Source organism: Oryx dammah, unplaced genomic scaffold, assembly GCF_014754425.2.
Source record: "Oryx dammah isolate SB20612 unplaced genomic scaffold, SCBI_Odam_1.1 HiC_scaffold_2, whole genome shotgun sequence".
In the NCBI taxonomy this organism is placed as follows: Eukaryota; Metazoa; Chordata; class Mammalia; order Artiodactyla; family Bovidae; genus Oryx; species Oryx dammah.
In genome coordinates this window covers 49547710-49566985 of record NW_024070186.1, presented here as the reverse complement: position 1 = coordinate 49566985, position 19276 = coordinate 49547710, and the positions used below count along the sequence as shown (strand labels likewise).

The 19276-nt window shown below is 40.8% G+C and overlaps 1 protein-coding gene across 6 annotated transcripts in view; it reads right to left on the bottom strand.

The window, feature by feature from the left end:
* LOC120868847 (schwannomin-interacting protein 1) overlaps positions 1-19276 on the bottom strand; it is a 182910-nt gene that overhangs the window by 61227 nt on the left and 102407 nt on the right. The window contains exon 1 of one of the 6 annotated variants that reach the window (XM_040247799.1): positions 1685-2170. The exons of the other annotated variants lie outside the window; for them this stretch is intronic. Within the exon in view, the coding sequence (XP_040103733.1) occupies positions 1685-1714 (30 nt within the window). The 5' untranslated portion in view covers positions 1715-2170. Of the gene's footprint in view, positions 1-1684; positions 2171-19276 lie in introns of those variants that run through there. 6 annotated transcript variants of the gene reach the window in all.

Below are 19276 nucleotides of genomic sequence, written 5' to 3'. Positions count from 1 at the left end.
GCATTTCAAAAGGACAGACACATAAAGTTCTATAAAACCCCACAGAGATGTAGAATCTATTGCCTATGATCACCTGCCTAATGGACATAATTTTATTCTAAAAATAAGCAATAAATACTTCAAAAACTATTGAGCACACAATCAGTGTTATATGTTGTAGTTCATATAAAAGAAAATCAATTTGTTTTCCTCTGGAAGCAGAAGGCTAAAAAACCCCTCCCCTCCTGATGGCACTGCTGATATCTGACCAGTCTGTGACTTGTAAAACCACTGACTCCATGTTCAACCAAATGAAAAGATATAGGGAATAATCTTGTAGCATCTTGCCTTCAAAAAATGACATTACATAATTTCTCTAAAAAGCGAGCAGAAAAATGATTTTAATTATTATAGTAAGTTAATCACCTGGAGCCCCACCATAAGTAGGTTAGTCTCTCCATAAAAGTCAACACTCCACTCCCCCACTGTATTCTGTGTAAGTTTTGTTGTTTCCTCAGCATCATGACCCTTTTCTCATGCATGGTAAGAACTCCTATGAAGCATAAATCTTGTTATCTAGGATCTATGGACCTAAATGGACTATAAAATGAAAATACTACAAGACAAGCCCACAATTACAAAATTCCAATTATTAACCAGAGAAAAAAGTACATAAACATATTATCTAGGCATACATTACTTAGCTTAGAAACCACCGCTTTGAGTCTTGTGAGATGTACTATTCTGCCTGCATACATTCACTACTGTGAAATCCGACCTTCTGAGAAACACCTGCTGGTCTCAGGTATCTTACCTCACACAAGGAAGAGGCATTGTTAAATTAGAGAAATGGTCCCTTGGAGCTTCTAAACCCGGTCAGTTGAGTAAGAACCTGATATTGACTACTCAGGACTTGGACTAGCCGTGCTTACTGCTGCAGAGAAATTTCTCTGAGAACCTTCTCGTTGTCTGTTTACAGGGAGGATATTTTCAGTGTTGCTTCCACAGTTCGAGTCACACTCTAGAACTGGTCTTTTGAGATCCTCTAAGTGTTTACTTTAAAACTCCAGACAGAAAATTAAGGACAGAGATGAGTGCATGTTACTAAAAATTTCCTAGTTGGAGTTTTTTACGCATGTTGGCACCTTAATTCTTAGTTACTAGTCATTTAAGACAACATACTATAAAAATAAGTTTGGAGAGACAAGTGCAACTTTAAATGTCAAGTGCATACCAGCTGGTGTTTGAAAATTTCTCAGATCATCAATTATTACTTCCGATTTACATAATTTCCTTCAAGACAATCCTAAAAACTGGATGTGAAGCAACCTGCCTCCTATGCAATGAGCAAAAATATTTTTCCCTTTTATCTATGTGAAATTCCACCCAGATTTTTCTTCTCCAAAGCCCCCTAAATTCAAAGTTTAATGCGATTTCTCTTATTTTGCAGAGACATACAGAATGTGCCAAACAGAGATCACCTCAGCGGATTTCACATACGCTTTAAAGGCCAAGAAGCAGAGTTTTCTGCCCCATTACTCCCCAGAAAATCTAATTACAATTCAGATACTGTATGTGATGGAGGCCAGGAGTGTAGGATGGCAAAATCCCGTGAAAACCCGGAAAGAGGCAACCTGCTGCTCTGGACGAGGAAGGCCTCCTCTCCCAAAGGATGCCGGCCTCACGATCAGGCTTTAAATCTTACCTGATACGAACAGTTCTCCTGATGTACCATCTCAGTGCATCCTAGGGAGCAGACCCCAAAGCAGGACTGCTCAGCGAGGCTGCGGAGGGAAAGCGCGGAGCATCCACTGGCGGAGAGAACGCCCTGGGAAGGCAGGGGCTCCCCGCAGATTAAAATGGATGCTGTTTCGCTGATCAACCTGCGCAGTGGCACTGCCTGCGCTGGGAAGCGCGCAGCGAGCCGGGCTGCTCTCCTCGGAAACCAGCAGTAAGGCTTACAAACATGGAGCTAGGACCGGGCTGGGGGAGGGGGCGCGCTCATCACTGGCACAATCAGCCAATTATATTATCGGCACAAAGAAAAGGATCAGTCTGGGGCTGGTGTGACCTTCTGGTGCTTTATGAAGGCAGTTAACTGATGTGGAAACATTCTAGTCCTCATTAAAGGGAAAAAGGCCAGCGAGGGAGAGGGAGAGAGGCAGACACAAATCAATGTTGCAGTTGAATATTTCTAACCTCCGGCATCATCCTTCCTGCCCACTGATGTTGCTTGCCTGGTGCTTATGAAACGAGAGCCCTTAAGGATCATTTCAGAACTTTGAACAGGCGAAAGGGAAAACAATCCATTCTGAATTTTGACACCGAAGAGGTGTTCTCTGTGTTGAGTGTTTGAAGTGTTTGTCAACTTTATAGCTAAAATGCGGGCCTTCATTCTTTTTAAAAATATTATTTTGGAATTCTTTTGATTTTCTGCTCATTTTTGGTTCTTACCTGCTTTTTAAGTCAAACAGAAGAAGATGAAATAATTATTCCCATAACTTTTTAGGGAGAGGGCTTATTAAAGTATTAAAGTCAGTATAATTCATTTCATGAAAATGAAACTAAAGGGCAAGTTTTTTTTTAAGTAAGGCCATATATATATATATATATAACCAAGTGCTATGACTTGAATATATAGACACCCTCAATATATACAGCAATCTGATCCTAGAAACAGACCATTCCATGTAAGTGACCATAATAGAAACGATTCTGGACTTCCAGATAGCAATCAAAGGGCACACAAGTTGGACCATACATGTCTCTTGTAAAAAGAGGAGCCAGTTTTGGACTTCTTCAGGGCCGCTGTAGGATTTTAGTTTATAAGGAGGAAGAACTAGGCCTATAAATTCTTAAAGCTTTAATGAAAGAAAATTTAAAAAATAAACACAATGAAATTTCCCTGTCTATATTTCTCAGTTGCCATAGGCAACTCATTTTGTTTTTTCTTAATAAAAACAAATGGTTCTCAAAATGATGCCCAAACAAATGGAACCCAGTAAAATCTTGACTGAATTTACACCAAGTTTAAAAACATTCCTAAGCTATTTTGCTCTATCTATCTTCTTCAATACTCTTTTTAATAACTGCAAAGTCTTCATTATGCTATTAATAAGAAAAACAAGTGCTGTCGCCTGATGAGTGGGATCAACACATTTGACAAGTTTTCATATCAAACTCAATCTTAGGGAGTGCCGAGAGTTTGTGTTAAGGATGTTTGGCAAAATATTTTTAATTTTATAACTTAACAACATTTCTGTTGCTTGGAAAGAGAAAAACCTATTTTTCTGTATGTTCTTAATTTTCATGACTTGAGATTCTGACAGGAGAGAAGTTGGCTGAGTTCAATTACAGAGACACATTCACAAGCCTGGCTTCAGCTTCCTGGTTAAGACAGTGGAAAGGCGACAGGAAAGACCCAGCTGGTGATCTCACAGGCTGCCATTTCCGCATAGGCTCGTTGGGTTCCAAGGAAAAAGCACTCTGGACGAGCACCCTGCCAAACTCGAGGGCCTGGAATCTAGGAGATAGCTAGGCCACTAACATGTACAAGACCTCTTAGGCTAGCCTGTTGGCAGGTGGTCCAATGAGAGCTGGATGAACGAAGCAGACAGCTGAGCTAGATGATGAGTCTTCTTAAAAAGAAAACAGGACAGAAAGTCTTCAGCAAAAGCAAACAACAGGCAATATATCCCCATCCTAAATTTCATTCCTCCCTCTTGAGCAATCAATCCATATAGGACAGAGACAGAGGCTGCTTTGTGGAGTGCCTTGCTATACAACTGCGCAGATGAAGGCTCTGGAATCTGAAGTATGTGCAAGGAAAAGTAAGCCAAAGTTCCTTTGCAAGGTAGCAAATAAGATGAAATGGAAATCTTACGCCTGATTTAGGAGGCACAGTCGCAACTTTCCAAGACAGAACAGCTTTACTCCAAAGGCTGCTAAAACTTTACTCAGGTTACTACTTTGACGATCTAGGACCCTAAGACTCAGGAACATGCTTTCAAGCTATACAAGGCCTAAAAAGTTGCTTTCTGGACTCTGTTCTCTTCTGAAAACTGAAAGCTTCGGAATATATTACATAAACTTCTAAAGACATTTATCATGTGTTGTTTAAAAAAAAAAAAGCCTAAACATGATCCCACTCTTCACAGTTGCTGTTCCATAAATAGTGGAAGTGACTCAGAGGAGTCACTATGGAAGCGATGGGGAGAACAGATTTCTGACAATTGTCTCCCAAATCCTGTCAAAAAGCCCTCTCAAGAGGTATAAACAAGATTTTTTTTTAAAAAAGGAATATATCAAGCAAGCTTCCTTCTATAGTCATTCATTGGAAAGGACTTTGTGTTATAATTTAAATTATGATTTGCTAGTACAAAAAACTAAACAGAAATCAGCTATTCCAAGAACACATAAGTTAGAATAACTTACCAAGATACAGTAACATTTATTGTTTTTGGACTAAAAAATATTGATGAACTGTTTAATATACTTCTTTATGTAGCATAGAGATGCTTTTTGTTTTCTTCTCAGGTCTTCACAACTTTTCTTCCCATAGAAAGTAGTGGGTTTCAGATTTAGATGGGGACTTAAGAGATAAACTGTTATTTTCCAGATAGGGACACTGAGGCCTAAGAGAGTGGTGACATGCTCAAGAACATAAATCTTCCAGCAATGGCAGTAAGAAGAAAAAAAAATCCTCCAGATTTTCTCGTGAGTGAGTTCATGTAAAAAATGCTAAATGAAGGCCACAGGACTTGAAGAAATAAACCCCTTTTGACTGAACTAATGCAGCCTGTCCTTGAAATCAAAATCTATGGTAAGGTAAGAGAGAAGCAGCAGGGTGGTTTGACCTAAAACTGAATTCAAGGTATGTTTTAAAAGAAGAAAAATTAGACTATTGCCTCATTAAGCCACTTTTCCTGTTTCTTCCACCAAGCAAACTATTATGTCTTTAAATCCTGAAAAGTACTTTTTCATTTGTGGCAATTAATAGCAACAGAATGAAGATGACTGGCAGACACAGGAAAGATGGTCAGCATCACTGATCATCAGGGGTATACAAATCCAAACCATAATGAAATATCACTTCACATCCATCAGAATGGCTGTCATCAAAAAGACAACAAATAACAAGTGTTGGAGAGGATGTGGAGAAAAGGGAACCCTTGTGTACTACTGGAATGTAAACTGCAGCAGCCAGTATGAAAAAGAGTATGGGGAGTTCTCAAAAGAATTAAAAATAGAACTACCATGTGCTGTGCTGTGCTCGCTCAGCCATGTCCAACTCTTTGCAACCTCATGGGCTGTAGCCTGCCAGGCTCCTCTGTCCATGGGGATTCTCCAGGCAAGAGTACTGGAGTGGGTTGCCATGCCCTCCTCCAGGGGATCTTCCCAACCCAGGGATCGAATCTAGGTCTCCTGCATTGCAGGTGGATTCTTTAATATCTGAGCCACCTGGGAAGCCCATATGATCCAGCAGTTCCACCTCTGGGTATTTTCCCCAAGAAAATAAAAGCACTAATTTGAAAAGACATGTGCACGCTTATGTTCACTGTAGTGTTATTTACAATAGCCAAGATTTGTGTCCATCGACAGATGAACGGATAAAGAAGCTGCAGCGTATATATATATATATATATATAACTCAGCCATAAAAAAGAAGGCAGTTTTGCCATTTGTGACAACATGGATAGATCTAGAGGGTATTATGTTCAGTGAAATAAGTCAGACAAAGACAAATCTCGTATGATTTTATTTATATGTGGAATCTAAAAAACAAAACAAATGAACAAACAGAACTAAAGAGAAACAGACTCATAGCTACAGAGAATAAACAGGTGGTTGCCATGGAGAGTGGGTAGGGATTGAATGAAAAAAAAAAAGTTAACTATATGAAGTAATGAATGCTAATTAGCTTGATTGTGGTGATCAGGTCACAATGTACATTAATAGGAAACCATCACATTGTACACCTTAAATATATACAAATTTTGTCAATTATACCTCAAGAAAGCTGAAAAAAAGATTAAAATAAATTTTTGCAATGGGAACAGAATGACGAGGTGTTTCAGATAGTAAATATAGTGGTAAAGTCACATCAGCAGATCGTCTGAGCATACAGTTTCAAGAGTGAACTACTGGGGTCAGGGACTGACCTGGGAAAGGTATAAGAGAACTTTCTGGCACAAGCTGAATGATTTGAAAGGGCTTGGCTTACAGAGGAGTATATGTTGTCAAAGCCCATTGAATAAAACATTTAAGATTTGTACATTTCATTGTATGTCAAATGTACCTCAAAAGAATAAAAATGATCTGGTTAATGATATGCAGCTGAAGTATTTAGGGGGCAGTTTAGTGATACCTTCCTTTGAAATGCATCAAATAAATGAGATGAATGGAAAGATAATTGGAAAGCTGTGACAAAGCAAGTTTAGTAAAACAGTAATTGTAGAATCTGGATAGTGCATAAATGAATAGTCACCTAAAAAACTTTTCAATTTGAAAAGCTTTGTAATGAAATATTATGGAAAAAAGGAAGGTATTGGGAGGATGGGGAAGATGAACAAAAAAGTCATTGTCTTAAGCAATAACTTTTAAGCTTTTCCTTAGGAACCTGTGGAAAGCAGGTAGACACTGTATTGGATTGCCTCCCCCCCCAAAAAAATTAAGGTTTTTCCATAAGATGACACAGAAAACCTGAATGAACTTTTTAGCCAACCCAGCATATAGTGTTACGTTGTGCTTTTCACCAGGTAAGGGAAGAAAAGGAATTGTAAGGAAAATTGACCAAGTCCATCAAGGGGAACTGGGTCCTTGGATGACTTGCCCAAAGAAGATCACAGCTGGCATCACTAATGACAATAAGCCTCAGAAAATGGCTTTACAGTTTACAGAGTACTTTCCTGAACATTTTCTTTGACTCTTACAACCTTGTAGCTGAAACAAAATCCTGTTATGTGCCATGTGAGGCAGTGTTTCTGCCCCCAGGGAGTCTGGTGAGGGAAATAAGGCAGTATACAAATGACTATATATAGTGTTGAATGAGTAAAGTGCTACCAAGGAGATTTTGTTGTTTGCTCACTAGGAATTCAGAAAAGCAAGAAAACACTTAGCTAGGTTAGCTGGGAGACTAATAATCTTGTTCATTTGGTTTTCTACTTCTTGAGTCTATTTTTTCTATTCCTAGATTAATGTAACTTTCCTTAGAACTTAGATCATGGTTAATTAATTCAGTACTATTATCCCCAACATTTGAAATAATACTTGGCCTATAATAGGCTCTTAATATTTTTAATTGAACAAATGAATGATTATGACTTTCAGAAAGTTACTTCATTGCTCTTAGCCTCAGTTTCCTCATCTATAAACCAAAGATGTTAATTCCTGGTTTATTGGGTTGATGACATGCTAAAATTAGAATAACATGTAAAACAGCTCTAAGAGGCCCTAGAAAGGAAGATTTCCACCCCTCGCCACCCCCCCCCACCCCCGTCTGAATTAAAAGCAACAACAACAGTCCAAGGAATAAAAAGAGGCTGGAAGGATGGAGGTGATGGTGGGAATGGAAAGTTGAAGACAGAGGGATGCATTTCATGAGACTGTGAAAAACACATTGATGGAACCTAGCCAGTGATCCAACCTGGAAGAGTGAACAGTTCTGAGGTTCTGAGACCACTGCTGGAGTAAACTTGGTTCTGTGAAACCAAACAGAGAAGTTAGGAGGAGGAAATGATTCTGAGGGGTTGGGTTGCAGTAGTGGTCTTTTATTTTCCACCATAAAGTTTTGAGTTGAAGGTGCAGGAGGTAATGGGGGTTCAAAAGAGAAGTCAGGCCAACAGAACGTGGGGGGTCTTCTGCAGGGACAGTGTGGTTGCAGAAATGGATTAGATGAAGGGAGAGATTGAAGAGAAAGTACTAACAAGAAACAGAGACATTGCTATGTTGGGCACATCAATCCCCACAGAGCTGGGGTGGGGGGTGGGGATTAGACTTGTTAATCAGCTGACCTTGAGATAAGGAGATTACTGTGGGTCAGCCGGGGCCAAGTGCTATCATGAGGGTCCTTATAAGGCAAAAAGAGGGGGCAACAGATGAAGAACCAGAGAGATGGCAGCATGAGGAAGACTCTGCCCAATGTTGTTGGCTGTGAAGACAGAGGAAGGATCCCAGTCCAAGAAGGCTGGAGTCCTTTGGAAGATGGAAAAGGCAAGAAAGTGATTTCCCCCTAGAGCCTCCAGGAGGTGAGAGCCCTGCCGACACCAGTGAGATTTCGTAGGGACTTCCAACCTCCAGAATTGTAAGATCATAAATGTATGTTTATCTATTACAATAAATTAATGTATGACAAACCTAGACAGAGTATTAAAAGGCAGAGACATCACTTTGCCAACAAAGGTCTCTATAGTTAAAGCTGTGGTCTTTCTAGTAGTCATATATGGATGTGAGTGCTGGACCGTAAAGAAGTCTGAGTGCTGAAGAAATGAAGCTTTTGAATTGTGGTGCTGGAGAAGACTCTTTTTTAAAAAATATATAAATTTATTTATTTTCATTGGAGGTTAATTACTTTAGGAGATCCAACCAGTCAATCCTAAAGGAAATCAATCCTGAATATTCATTGGAAGGACTGAAGCTGAAGCTGAAACTCCAGTACTTTGGCCACCTGATGCAAAGAACTGACTCATTGGCAAAGATCCTGATGCTGGGAAAGATTGAAGGTGGGATGGGAGGAGAAGGGGACGATGGAGGATGAGATGGTTGGATGGCATCACTGACTTGATTGACATGCTGCTGCTGCTGCTAAGTCACTTCAGTCGTGTCCGACTCTGTGTGACCCCATAGACGGCAGCCCACCAGGCTTCCCCGTCCCTGGGATTCTCCAGGCAAGAACACTGGCATGAGTTTGAGCCAACTCCAGGAGATAGTGAAGGACAGGGAAGCCTGGCATGCTGCAGTCCATGAGGTAGAGAAGAGTTGGACACAGCTTATCAACTGAACAACAACAAATGCATGTTGACTTAAGTCACTAAGTTTGGGGTGATCTTTTACAGCAGCAATAGACAATGAACACAGTCCTCTAGGGTGAAAGCCAGCATTTAGAGGGCAAGAGGAAGGAAGGGGGGTGGGGTGATAAGGTGAGAAGAAGAGAAAAACCATCACTGTGGGGGATCAAAGGGAGAGAGCTCCACGACTTCAAATACTGCAGGGAAGCACAACCATAAGTTGTTAGATTTGATAACTGGGAGGTCATCAGTTTTGCTCGAGAATAATTTCAATACTAGTGTGTCAGGGGTAGAAACCAAGTTACAAGCCATTAAGAAGTTGAAGGACTGAGTAGAGAGCAGTTTGTAAAGAAGGTTGTGGATAAGTTAGAGCACCAAGTTGATAGTTTGAGGATATAATGGAATCAGAGAGGTGGTTGTTGTGCTTGATCTGTAAGATACAGGAGATCCAAATATCTATATGGGCATCAGGGAAGGAGCCAGGAAGAAGGGAGAAACTGATTATGATAGGTAGGAAATGACTGGAAAGACCAGCTCCTGGATGAGTTAGATCAGGAGCACATAACAGGGCTTCATTTAGCCTTGAAACTGAAGATATGGGGAATGAAATTACAAAGAAATGTTGAGTAAAGAGAAGCCTGTAGTGGAGATGAGGAAAGATGAAAGAGCACAGACTGGCATCTTGATTGGGTCCTTGACGGAAAGACCTCAAGGATGGGGAGGCTGGCTAGAATGGAATCAGAGAAGGAGGATCAGTGTGGGAAAAGCTCTTCCAAGATATCTTATAGAAGGTGTTGCTGTATTACTTGAGAATATTCGAGAAATGCTGACTAATGCTATATAAGAATAAGAAAAACAAATGGGATAGATGAAACCTATAAAATGTGTTAAGTACAGACAATGAAGTATATAAAGGCTTGTCAGACATAGATGAAATGTGCAGGATTTAGACAATGAGACAGAATTCATGATATGTGATGTATTAAAGAGTAAGTTAGTAACCTGGATGCCTTAGTAATTCAAGCTGAACACAGAAAGGGATGGAAAGACTAGAGAAGCACCTAATATTCATGACATGCTAAACAACCCCCAGGCCCTCAATATTCATTAGATTTTACACTGCCCACTGGTGACACACATTCTGTCCCTATTTGTCCTCTGCCCAAGAAATACAATTCCACAACTGCTCATCAGGTGAGGGAGCAAGTTGCAGAGGGAGCCAGAGGGACTTGCCCCGTGTCTCTGATCAAGCAGGCTGTGTGTCGTTGGCAGACACTTTCTGTCTAACTGGGCCTCCTCTCTGAAACCTCAACCCTGGCTTGTGACTGTATCATCAACAGGGAAGGTGGTTGTGGCAGAAAGGCTGGATACACAAATATCACCTAATCCTAGACTCAGGCAGTGCAGTCCTTCACATTCCTGTACCATATCCTCAGTAGGATTCTGGGACCACTTCCAGATGGTGCAGGGGAGGGGGTTTCCCCATACCATGTCATTCTTGAATACCAACTGAGTATCCTACAAGTCAACTCAGTTCTGACACTCTCTACCTGGAGACAGCATCAGAGACCACAGGTTAAAGGCTCGATCCACATGACTGTCCCCTCTCCCCATTTCAAATGCCAATTGCAAGTCCAGGTTATTACTTGCACTTCTGACCAACAGCCTAGAGATGGGAGGTTCAAGCAAACCCCTCCTTGGGCTCAATTAATTTGCTAGAGCAGCTCACAGAATCCTGAGAAACATTTTGTTTACTAGATTACTGGTTTATTATAAAAAGATATAACTCAGGAGCAGGTGGTGCTAGTGGTAAAGAACTCACCTCCCAATGCAGGAGACGTAAGAGACATGGGTTTGATTCCTGGGTTGGGAAGATTCCCTGGAGGAGGGCATGGCAACCCACTCTAGTATCTTTGCCTGGAGAACAGAGGAGCCTGGCAGGCTACAGTCATGGGGTCACAACGACTCGGATGTGACTCAGTGGCTGAGCACTCACGCATAGGCGCCATCGGATGGGAAAGATGGCACAGGGAAGGCGTGGGGAAAGGCTCAGCTTCCACGCCCTCTCCACCAGCACTCCACTCTCCCTAAACTCCCAAGTGTCCATCAGCCTGGAAGCTCTCCAAACCACGTCCTTTTTGGATTTTCATGAAGGCTTAATTTCATAGGTGCAGCTGATTAAATCACAGGTCAGTGGTGATTGATTCAACCTCAAGCGCCTCTCTCAGGTCAGGAGGTGGGACTGAAAGTTCCCACCCTCTAATTCTGTGGTTGACCCTCCCCGCAACTGGTTCCCATCCTGACCTATGTTCCAAAATCACCTCACTAACACAGATAGCAGGAGATGCCTTTATCACTCTCATCACTTAGGAAATTCCAGGGGTTTTAGGAGCTCTGTGCCAGAAAGGGAGAAGGCCTAATCACACTAAGTATGCCAGCTCGTCCCATCTCTTTCCCTTGCATCTTGATATGCATTTTAAATTGATTGAATAAGCTGTGATCTGAGCATCTTAATTTGGTCTGAGACTTCTTGGAGGAGGGCCTGGTAGTGGACTTGGAGGCTACTATTGCACCAAGGTCATTTCCCAGAGAAAAGGATGCTTGGTATTTGTATTGTCCACAACTTCTTCCCACGTCCTCTGAGCCCCAAAGGTGGGAGAGAGAGAAGGGTAAAAATAGGCTGTAATTTTTATCCTTATAAGAAAATTACCCGAGAGTCTTCCAAATGTACATCAATTAATTTACTCAAAAGTTTTTACTGTTCTGACAATGGTTCCACCTGTGTTTATTATTTCAAATATTAAAAAAATAGTTGCCTGCGTAAATTGTTAGCGTGAATCAATTGCTGTCACTTTTTAAGTATTCAAGCTTGCTTTTTAAAGGAAAACTCACATATAAAACAAACCAAAGTGTTTTCAATCAGAATAAAATTATTTTTCATTCAAATTGATACTATTTACTTATTAAATCCTTAACTGGGAACATGAGACTATTTTTTTATGTACAAAAATTTGAGAATAGACTTTACAAGTCAGTGACAGTCTTATTCCAACTGCATGCTCTCTTTATTTTGTTTGTGGCACACCAAGAGAATCCTGTTTCACACAGATAAGTGGTTGGAAATGGTGACAGTCCTTCATAATAGCTTATGCTGCAATCCCCAGATAGTCTTCATTAAACATGTCCAGGAGTTTGAAAGCAACATCATAAAACATTTATTTCAAAACTGATTTACTAACAACATACAACAACTGCTCACATTTCTTTTCATAAACAAGATAAGACAGAGTACTCAGATTGACACTAGGTCATCAACCTGGAAACAGACCGCTTCGTGTGATACACTGGGCATTCACTTGTGATTTGCACCACCTACCTATAAGGCTTGATGTGGGAATGTGCCAAAAAGATGCGTAGACCTAACCTGACTCTGAACTCAGCTGGGCCTCTCAGACAGCCCAGCTCATTTTTCCTACCTGGACATGAATTTTCAGCAAGACCAGTACGGAGCCACCACCTTTGTGGTAAATGACACATTTACAAGTTCAATTTTGAGGACTGTAAAAGACTACTTACCCTGGCACGATAAATTAATATGCTGACATCAGAAAAAGTGGGTGGAGAGTTCTTTGCATAGATATGAGGGAATGAGACCCTACAACTTGGGCTGAAATGTTGTTATATACTTCTTACCATGGCTTTACAGGAAAACTCTTCTCCCATTGCCCAGAGCCTCACAATGTCTTTTGTTCTCTGTTCTGAATTACATTCACATCTCAGAACTCTTTCATTTCCACTTTGATTTTTTAGGGGCTGAGGTGTTCAGCAGTTCACAGAATAGGAGCAAATGAACCTCTAAAAATCCCTCCTGCAGCCCTGGGGTTTCTGCAGACAATCTGAAACCTGAAGCATCAGGTGGTGCTATAGCTGCTGCCTCCCTCTCCCTCTAGAATAATGAGATGGTTTATATTTCAATACAATCTGCCAAAGCACTTGTTTATTGGACCCAGTCCTAGTCTTCTCCCCATAGTACTCTTGGCCAACGCTGCCTGAAATTCACACACTGCATAGGAGTCAGTTATTGAAGAAAGATAGTAACAGACTCCTAGATAAATCTGGGTAAAGTCTATATGGTTTCATCCCAAATTGTGCCAACATTTATGGACCATTTCTTTTAGTCTCCATTTAGTCTCTGACTTTGAAGTCAGAGAGAGTAGTGGCAGAAAAAGTGAAAAGTAGTATAAACCTGCCAGGGTTAACACAAGACTTTCCAGAGAAAAATAAGCCGGTTCATCAAGAGGGGCCAAGCCAGAACTCACACAGAGTGTGTGTGTGTGTGGTTCGTATGCGTGTGTGTCGGGGAAGAAGGGAGCACACCTCCCTTCAGCCCCTAATAGAGCTAGCAATATAAGTGTATTTAGCTAAAGCAACAGGAGGTCCCTGACCACAAAAAGGGCTGTTCATTTTTCTCTGGTGGTGGTTGATTTAAAACCAGACTCAGAGTATAGGGAAGGGAACGGACCCTCATCTTGAAGAAAGGTGACCTCTAGTGGACAAGTGTGTTTTGCAATCAGTTCAAACTGAATAGGATTAGAAAACCAAAATAATGTTGCAATTATGCTCCATTGTCTTACTGAAATTTCAGTGATATTTTTAATACTGATTATAAACATAAATACATAAGTCTTCACTAATAAAAGAATGTAAATGTCACACTAATGTTAATACATCCAAAGTTACAACCTAGGCCATCTTTGATGGTTTCCAGAATGGATGGAGCGTTGAACCAGGAGTCACAGGCCGGGATTCTGGGCTTGACTGTGCCTCTGATTAGGTGTATTCTCTTGGGCAACTTTATATATAAGAGCCTCTATTTCCTAATCTATGCTGCTGCTAAGTCACTTCAGTCGTATCCGACCCTGTGCGACCCCATAGACGGCAGCCCACCAGGCTCCCCCATCCCTGGGATTCTCCAGGCAAGAACACTGGAGTGGGTTGCCATTTCCTTCTCCAGTGCATGAAAGTGAAAAGTGAAAGTGAAGTTGCTCAGTCGTGTCCTAATCTATAAGATGGGTTTATTTACAAACTATCATCTCCTTGAACCCTCTCTCTTTCCTTCAGGCCATCAGGCTGTTGTCTTCTAAAATTAAGTTTATTTTTTATGATGAGGCTTTCAAATCAGTATCAACAGCAGCAACAAAACAAAACCAAACTAATATCACATTATATATTAGCACTGGGTAGTTCCACAAAAACTGTTTGCTTTCAATTTAAGATCTTTCCTAATATAAATGTTATGAAAGGTAATGATTTTTAACTTTTCTTCTTACATTGACTGTGGGAAAAAGTAACACCCGTGGTGGATTCATGTCAAATGTATGGCAAAACCAATACAGAATTGTAAAGTAAAATAAAAAAAAAAAACAAAAACAAAAGCTAAACACACTAGATCATGAGTTTATTATGAAATTTTAGTTTACTTTGAAAGTTAGAGCTACTATTTTCAAAAAATATATTTTATACAATAAAGTAAAAATAATAAAAAGAAGGAAAACATAATAATTTATGAGTATATATCTCTTCTGAAAACTACCTGCTCACCAGCTGACATATTTTCCTGCTTCATCACTGAACACAGGACAGAGCATAGTAATTCAGGATTATACTCAACATAATCTCTAAGGAACTATTTAATATTAAAATTCTTTAGTGCTCTTTAAATTTTCCCCCGCCTCCTCAACACAAGAGTTGTGTAGAAAGGCTACTAGTTATAATGAGATTTAATACTTAAGAACTTCCTCAGGTAGATTCTCTAACCAGCTTCCCCAGGGCCAGGTAAGCAGCAATCTGGAATGGTTTTTACAATCATTCTCATTCCTGCCCCTTAAGAGAGGTATTCATATGATTTTAGTTGCTAAAAGGTAGGAGAGAAAATGCTGGTCTAAAAAAGTGTTTTCAAAGATAATAAAATGCTAGAATATCAATGAATTCTTACATTAGCTTGCTTTATCTTAAATCTATGGAAATAAGAAACTTTCTCATTTTATAGAAATAAATTTTTTCAGAACTAAATCTACTGGTTTGGAAATTGTGCTGCTTTGCTCTGACCAGTAGACGAGGGGTGAACTTGTTAAGGGTTAAGATTAGTCATGGGTTCATGAGAAAGACAAATTACATAGGATATCACTTACTGTGGAATCTAAAAAAAAAAAAATACACACACACAAAAAACCAACACAATGATACAAATGAACTTATTTCCAAAATAGAAATAGATCACAGACATAGAAAACAAATTTATGCTTACCAAAGGAGAGGGGTGGGGGAGGGGGACAAATTAGGGATTTGGGATTAATAGATATACACCATAACCAACAAGGTCCCACTATACAGCACAGAGAACTATATTCAATATCTTATAATCACCTATAATGAAAGAGAATGTAAAAAAGAAATATATAAATATATATTATATTTAATATGTATAACTGAATCTCTTTACTATACACTTGAAACTAACACAGCATTGTAAATCAACTGTATTTCAATGAAATTTTTTTTAAAAGCTCAGTCATGGATTACTCATAAGCAATAAATTTAATCTGCACATTAATCTCAATTCCCTAATTTAACCAGTTTTCTTTTGTGAATAGCAAAGAGCATCTCTTTCAGACACACAAGCAGGGTCAACAAAATGCCCACTTCTTGTTGAGTGCTAGGACTCTTCCACTATGCTTGTGCGTTCATTATTTACTAAGAAAGCCAAGACAGAAATCAGCAGTCCTTCCACGATCTGGTGCTTCCTAGAACACCTGTCTACCCCACCCCGATCTCTCTCTCTCTCCTCATCTGAGATGATGCTGAGGGAAGATGGAGTTCACTTGCTCACATTCCTACCATTCAATCAAAAGAGGGAAAGAAAGGAAAATAAACGTGGTCCATTTTGTCCAAACACCCATGTTTCCTCTCCTCCTCTCATGGCCTCTGCCCCCAGTGTAACTTGAGAAACAGCTGAAAAAGCTCACAGCTGCTTTGCAGACAGACTGCTCTGCACTCTGATGGTTCCAGCTACTTGTGTTTTGTTTTGAGGTTTTAGGAATCAAATTCGCTTTCCCAAGAAGTGATTTCTTCACCAGAGCAGTCACTACAACCGAGGTGATCAGACCTTTGACCCTAATTTTAGATGGCATAAATTTATAATTACTTTCAAAGAAGTTTAGCTTCGTTCATTCACCCAGCTGCCTCCTATTTCATAGTCTCCATAGCTGCATACTTTCTTGATCTCGTTACCAAATTGTTATACAAAATTAAGCGTTTGTAGACTTCCTGTTTGTGAATGAAAAATCCTTCTGAAAACATGAATCAGATTATGTCACGTCTTGGCTTAAAATCTTTCAGTGGTTTCCTACAACATTTAGGCTGAAATTCTAAATCCCTAACATTGCCTGTCACAGGCCCTGCTCTACTCTCCAGGCTTCCTCTGTGCCTCTCACCTTCTTTGCTTACTTAGCTCTTGGGCACACTGGCTGCCTTTCAGTTTCCTAGAAAATCCAAGATTGCTTCTGTCTCAGGCCCTTCTCAGGAGCTGTTTCTCAACCTGGAGTAACGCCTCTGGGTTCAAGTTGGAGGCCTTTCCTTAGCCCCAAGGCTAAATAAGGTCCTGCCTCAGAATCTGCCTGCAATGCAGAAAACCCTGGTTCGATACCTGGGTCAGGAAGATCCCCTGGAGAAGGGACAGATTACCCATTCCAGTATTCTTGGACTTCCCTTGTAGCCCAGCTAGTAAAGAATCCACTTGCAATGTGGGAGACCTGGGTTCGATCCCTGGGTTGGGAAGATCTCCCGGAGAAGGGAGAGGCTACCCACCCCAGTATTCTGGCCTGGAGAATTCCATGGACTGTATAGTCCAGGGGGTCGCAAGGAGTCGGATTCGACTAAGCAACTTACTTTCAGATTCACTTAACACACCGTGTTTTCTTTTCAAGAAATATTTATTTATTTATTTGGTTGTTGCCTCTTAGTTGTGGCACACAAGATCTTCCTTGCATCAGGCAGGATCTTTTGTTGCTGTGCACACACTCTCTAGTTGTGGTACGCGGGCTCAGGTGCATGTTGGATCTTAGTTCCCTGTCCAGGGACTGAACTCATGTCCCCTACAGTTCAGGGTGGATTCTTAACTACTGGACCACTAAAGAAGACCCGACACCATGTTTTCCTTCTTAGCACTTTATGGAAACCCACTCCAGTATTCTTGCCTGGAGAATCCCGTGGATAGAGGAGCCTGGCAGGCTACAGTCTGTGGGGTCGCAAAGAATTGGACACAACTGAAGTGACTTAGCACACACACACAATGTGCAAATATCTGTTGACTTGTGGGATGTATAATGTTGATTTGCTCTACTGAACTGTGTACTTCATCCAGCTTGTCCATCCAGCATCTAGCACAGTGCCAGGCACACAGCAGGTAATCAATATTGGAAGGAAGGAAGGAAATCCTTGAAGTTCTCTTGTATCAGGCCTTGGGATCCAGGGCAGGACAGTGCCTGCAACTAGCTGCTCTTAGTTCAATTCATCACTGTGGCAAAGCTGGTGAAACAGCCACTTCTTCATCCCAAGACAGAGGGGGAGGCCTCCCCTGTACACTAAGTGGCTGATGGCCAGCTTGTGAGCTAAGCCGGGTGAAGCATTCCGGCTGCACCTCCCTCCTTGTGAGCAGTGGCTCAGAGGGGACCCTCACCTTGTAAATTTGCCTCAGAAACAGGACCGACTGTGCCAGCTGGACCTGAGAGAAAAAATAATCATTTACAGCTCCCCATGGAAGGTTAACACATTCTAAAGTGCATTCACTAGACGACTACCCCCAATTGAATTCAAAATTAAATTTTAAAAAAAAGGAAACAGCTTAGTGGATTTTTTTTTCCTCCCTTCTCAATCTGCCACTGGCAACTTGTGCATCTAAAAGTAAAAAAGATATTGGTAAGTGTACAAAGTCAGAATTCTTACATTTAAGAAATGACAAAGTATCCCAACTAGTTTTCTAACCAAAAGAGTAAGATGCAAAATGACCAGTAGGAAGGTGAGCTGGGTTTGTGAAAGAATGGCATTTAAAAATTTGCCTGCCTCCCATGGAGGTTTAGGCTGGAGGGAGAAAAAGCACAGAAAGAAAAAATAAGCACTTTTGTTTCCTTAGAGGAAAACAAGCAAAAATGACAGCTTAAAAACAAGCAAGAACCTACAATTGGGTTGTGGTTTTACAGAAACTATTCTACTGTTTGAAGAAGAAAAACTGGATATGGCTTGAGTCTACCTAATCCCAAAGCATGCTCTTTGTAGAAAATACCTCCTATTCCACAGTACAGCAGCATCGTGATCTCCACAGTAAAGGTGCTACCCAAGTTTCAGGACTCCAGGCACTGGCCTGCCCTCTCAGTGATGAATTAATTGTGAATCAGAGTTAAAGAATGGATAGAGTATAGATCGTGCATACATGCTAAGTCACTTCAGTCAAATCCTACTCTTTGCGACCCCATGGACTGTTGCCCATCAGGCTCCTCTGTCCATGGGGTTGTCCAGGCAAGAATACTGGAGTGGGTTGTCGTGCCCTCCTCCAGGGGATTTTCGACCCAGAGATTGAACCCAAGTCTCTTATGCTATCTGCATTGGCAGGTGGGGTTCTTTACCACTAACGGGGAAACGCATAGTACAGGTCTGGCACTGCAGAATATAGATAACTCGAGCAGGTGCTTCATTTAGCACAAATCACCATAATCCAGGTTTGATGCCTTAATCTGTGTAGAGACTTTGCTTTTCACAGACAGTGAGAGAATGAGGCAGATTTGCCTGCTACCCCCAGATCAATAACTGGAATGCACACCCGCCCTGCCCTGGTGTCTCTTTCCTTCCTTCCTCTAAGGCCACTGCTCTAAGATATACACTCTACAGGGAACGGATGTCTCCAGTAAAGCCAAGAGAGTTCCTACAAGCAAGTGAGAAAGGCTCTCAGGGAAGGACTCAGTACTATATTTGGTGTGATAATAATTGAATCATGCTTCACTTGGAGTTAAAAATACCTTTAAGATTTTCAATGTATTGATACATTGATACATTCTCATTGGTAATGAGAATAAATGAAGAATACTTCTGAAAGTGATGCTGGTTCTTAATGTTGAAAAAATATATGATTAAAAATTGGGTGTTCATCCAGTGTTCACTGCAGCAGTTTGCAATAGCCAAGACATGGAAGCAACCTAAATGTCCACCAACAGAGGGAAGGATTAAGAAGTTGTGGTATG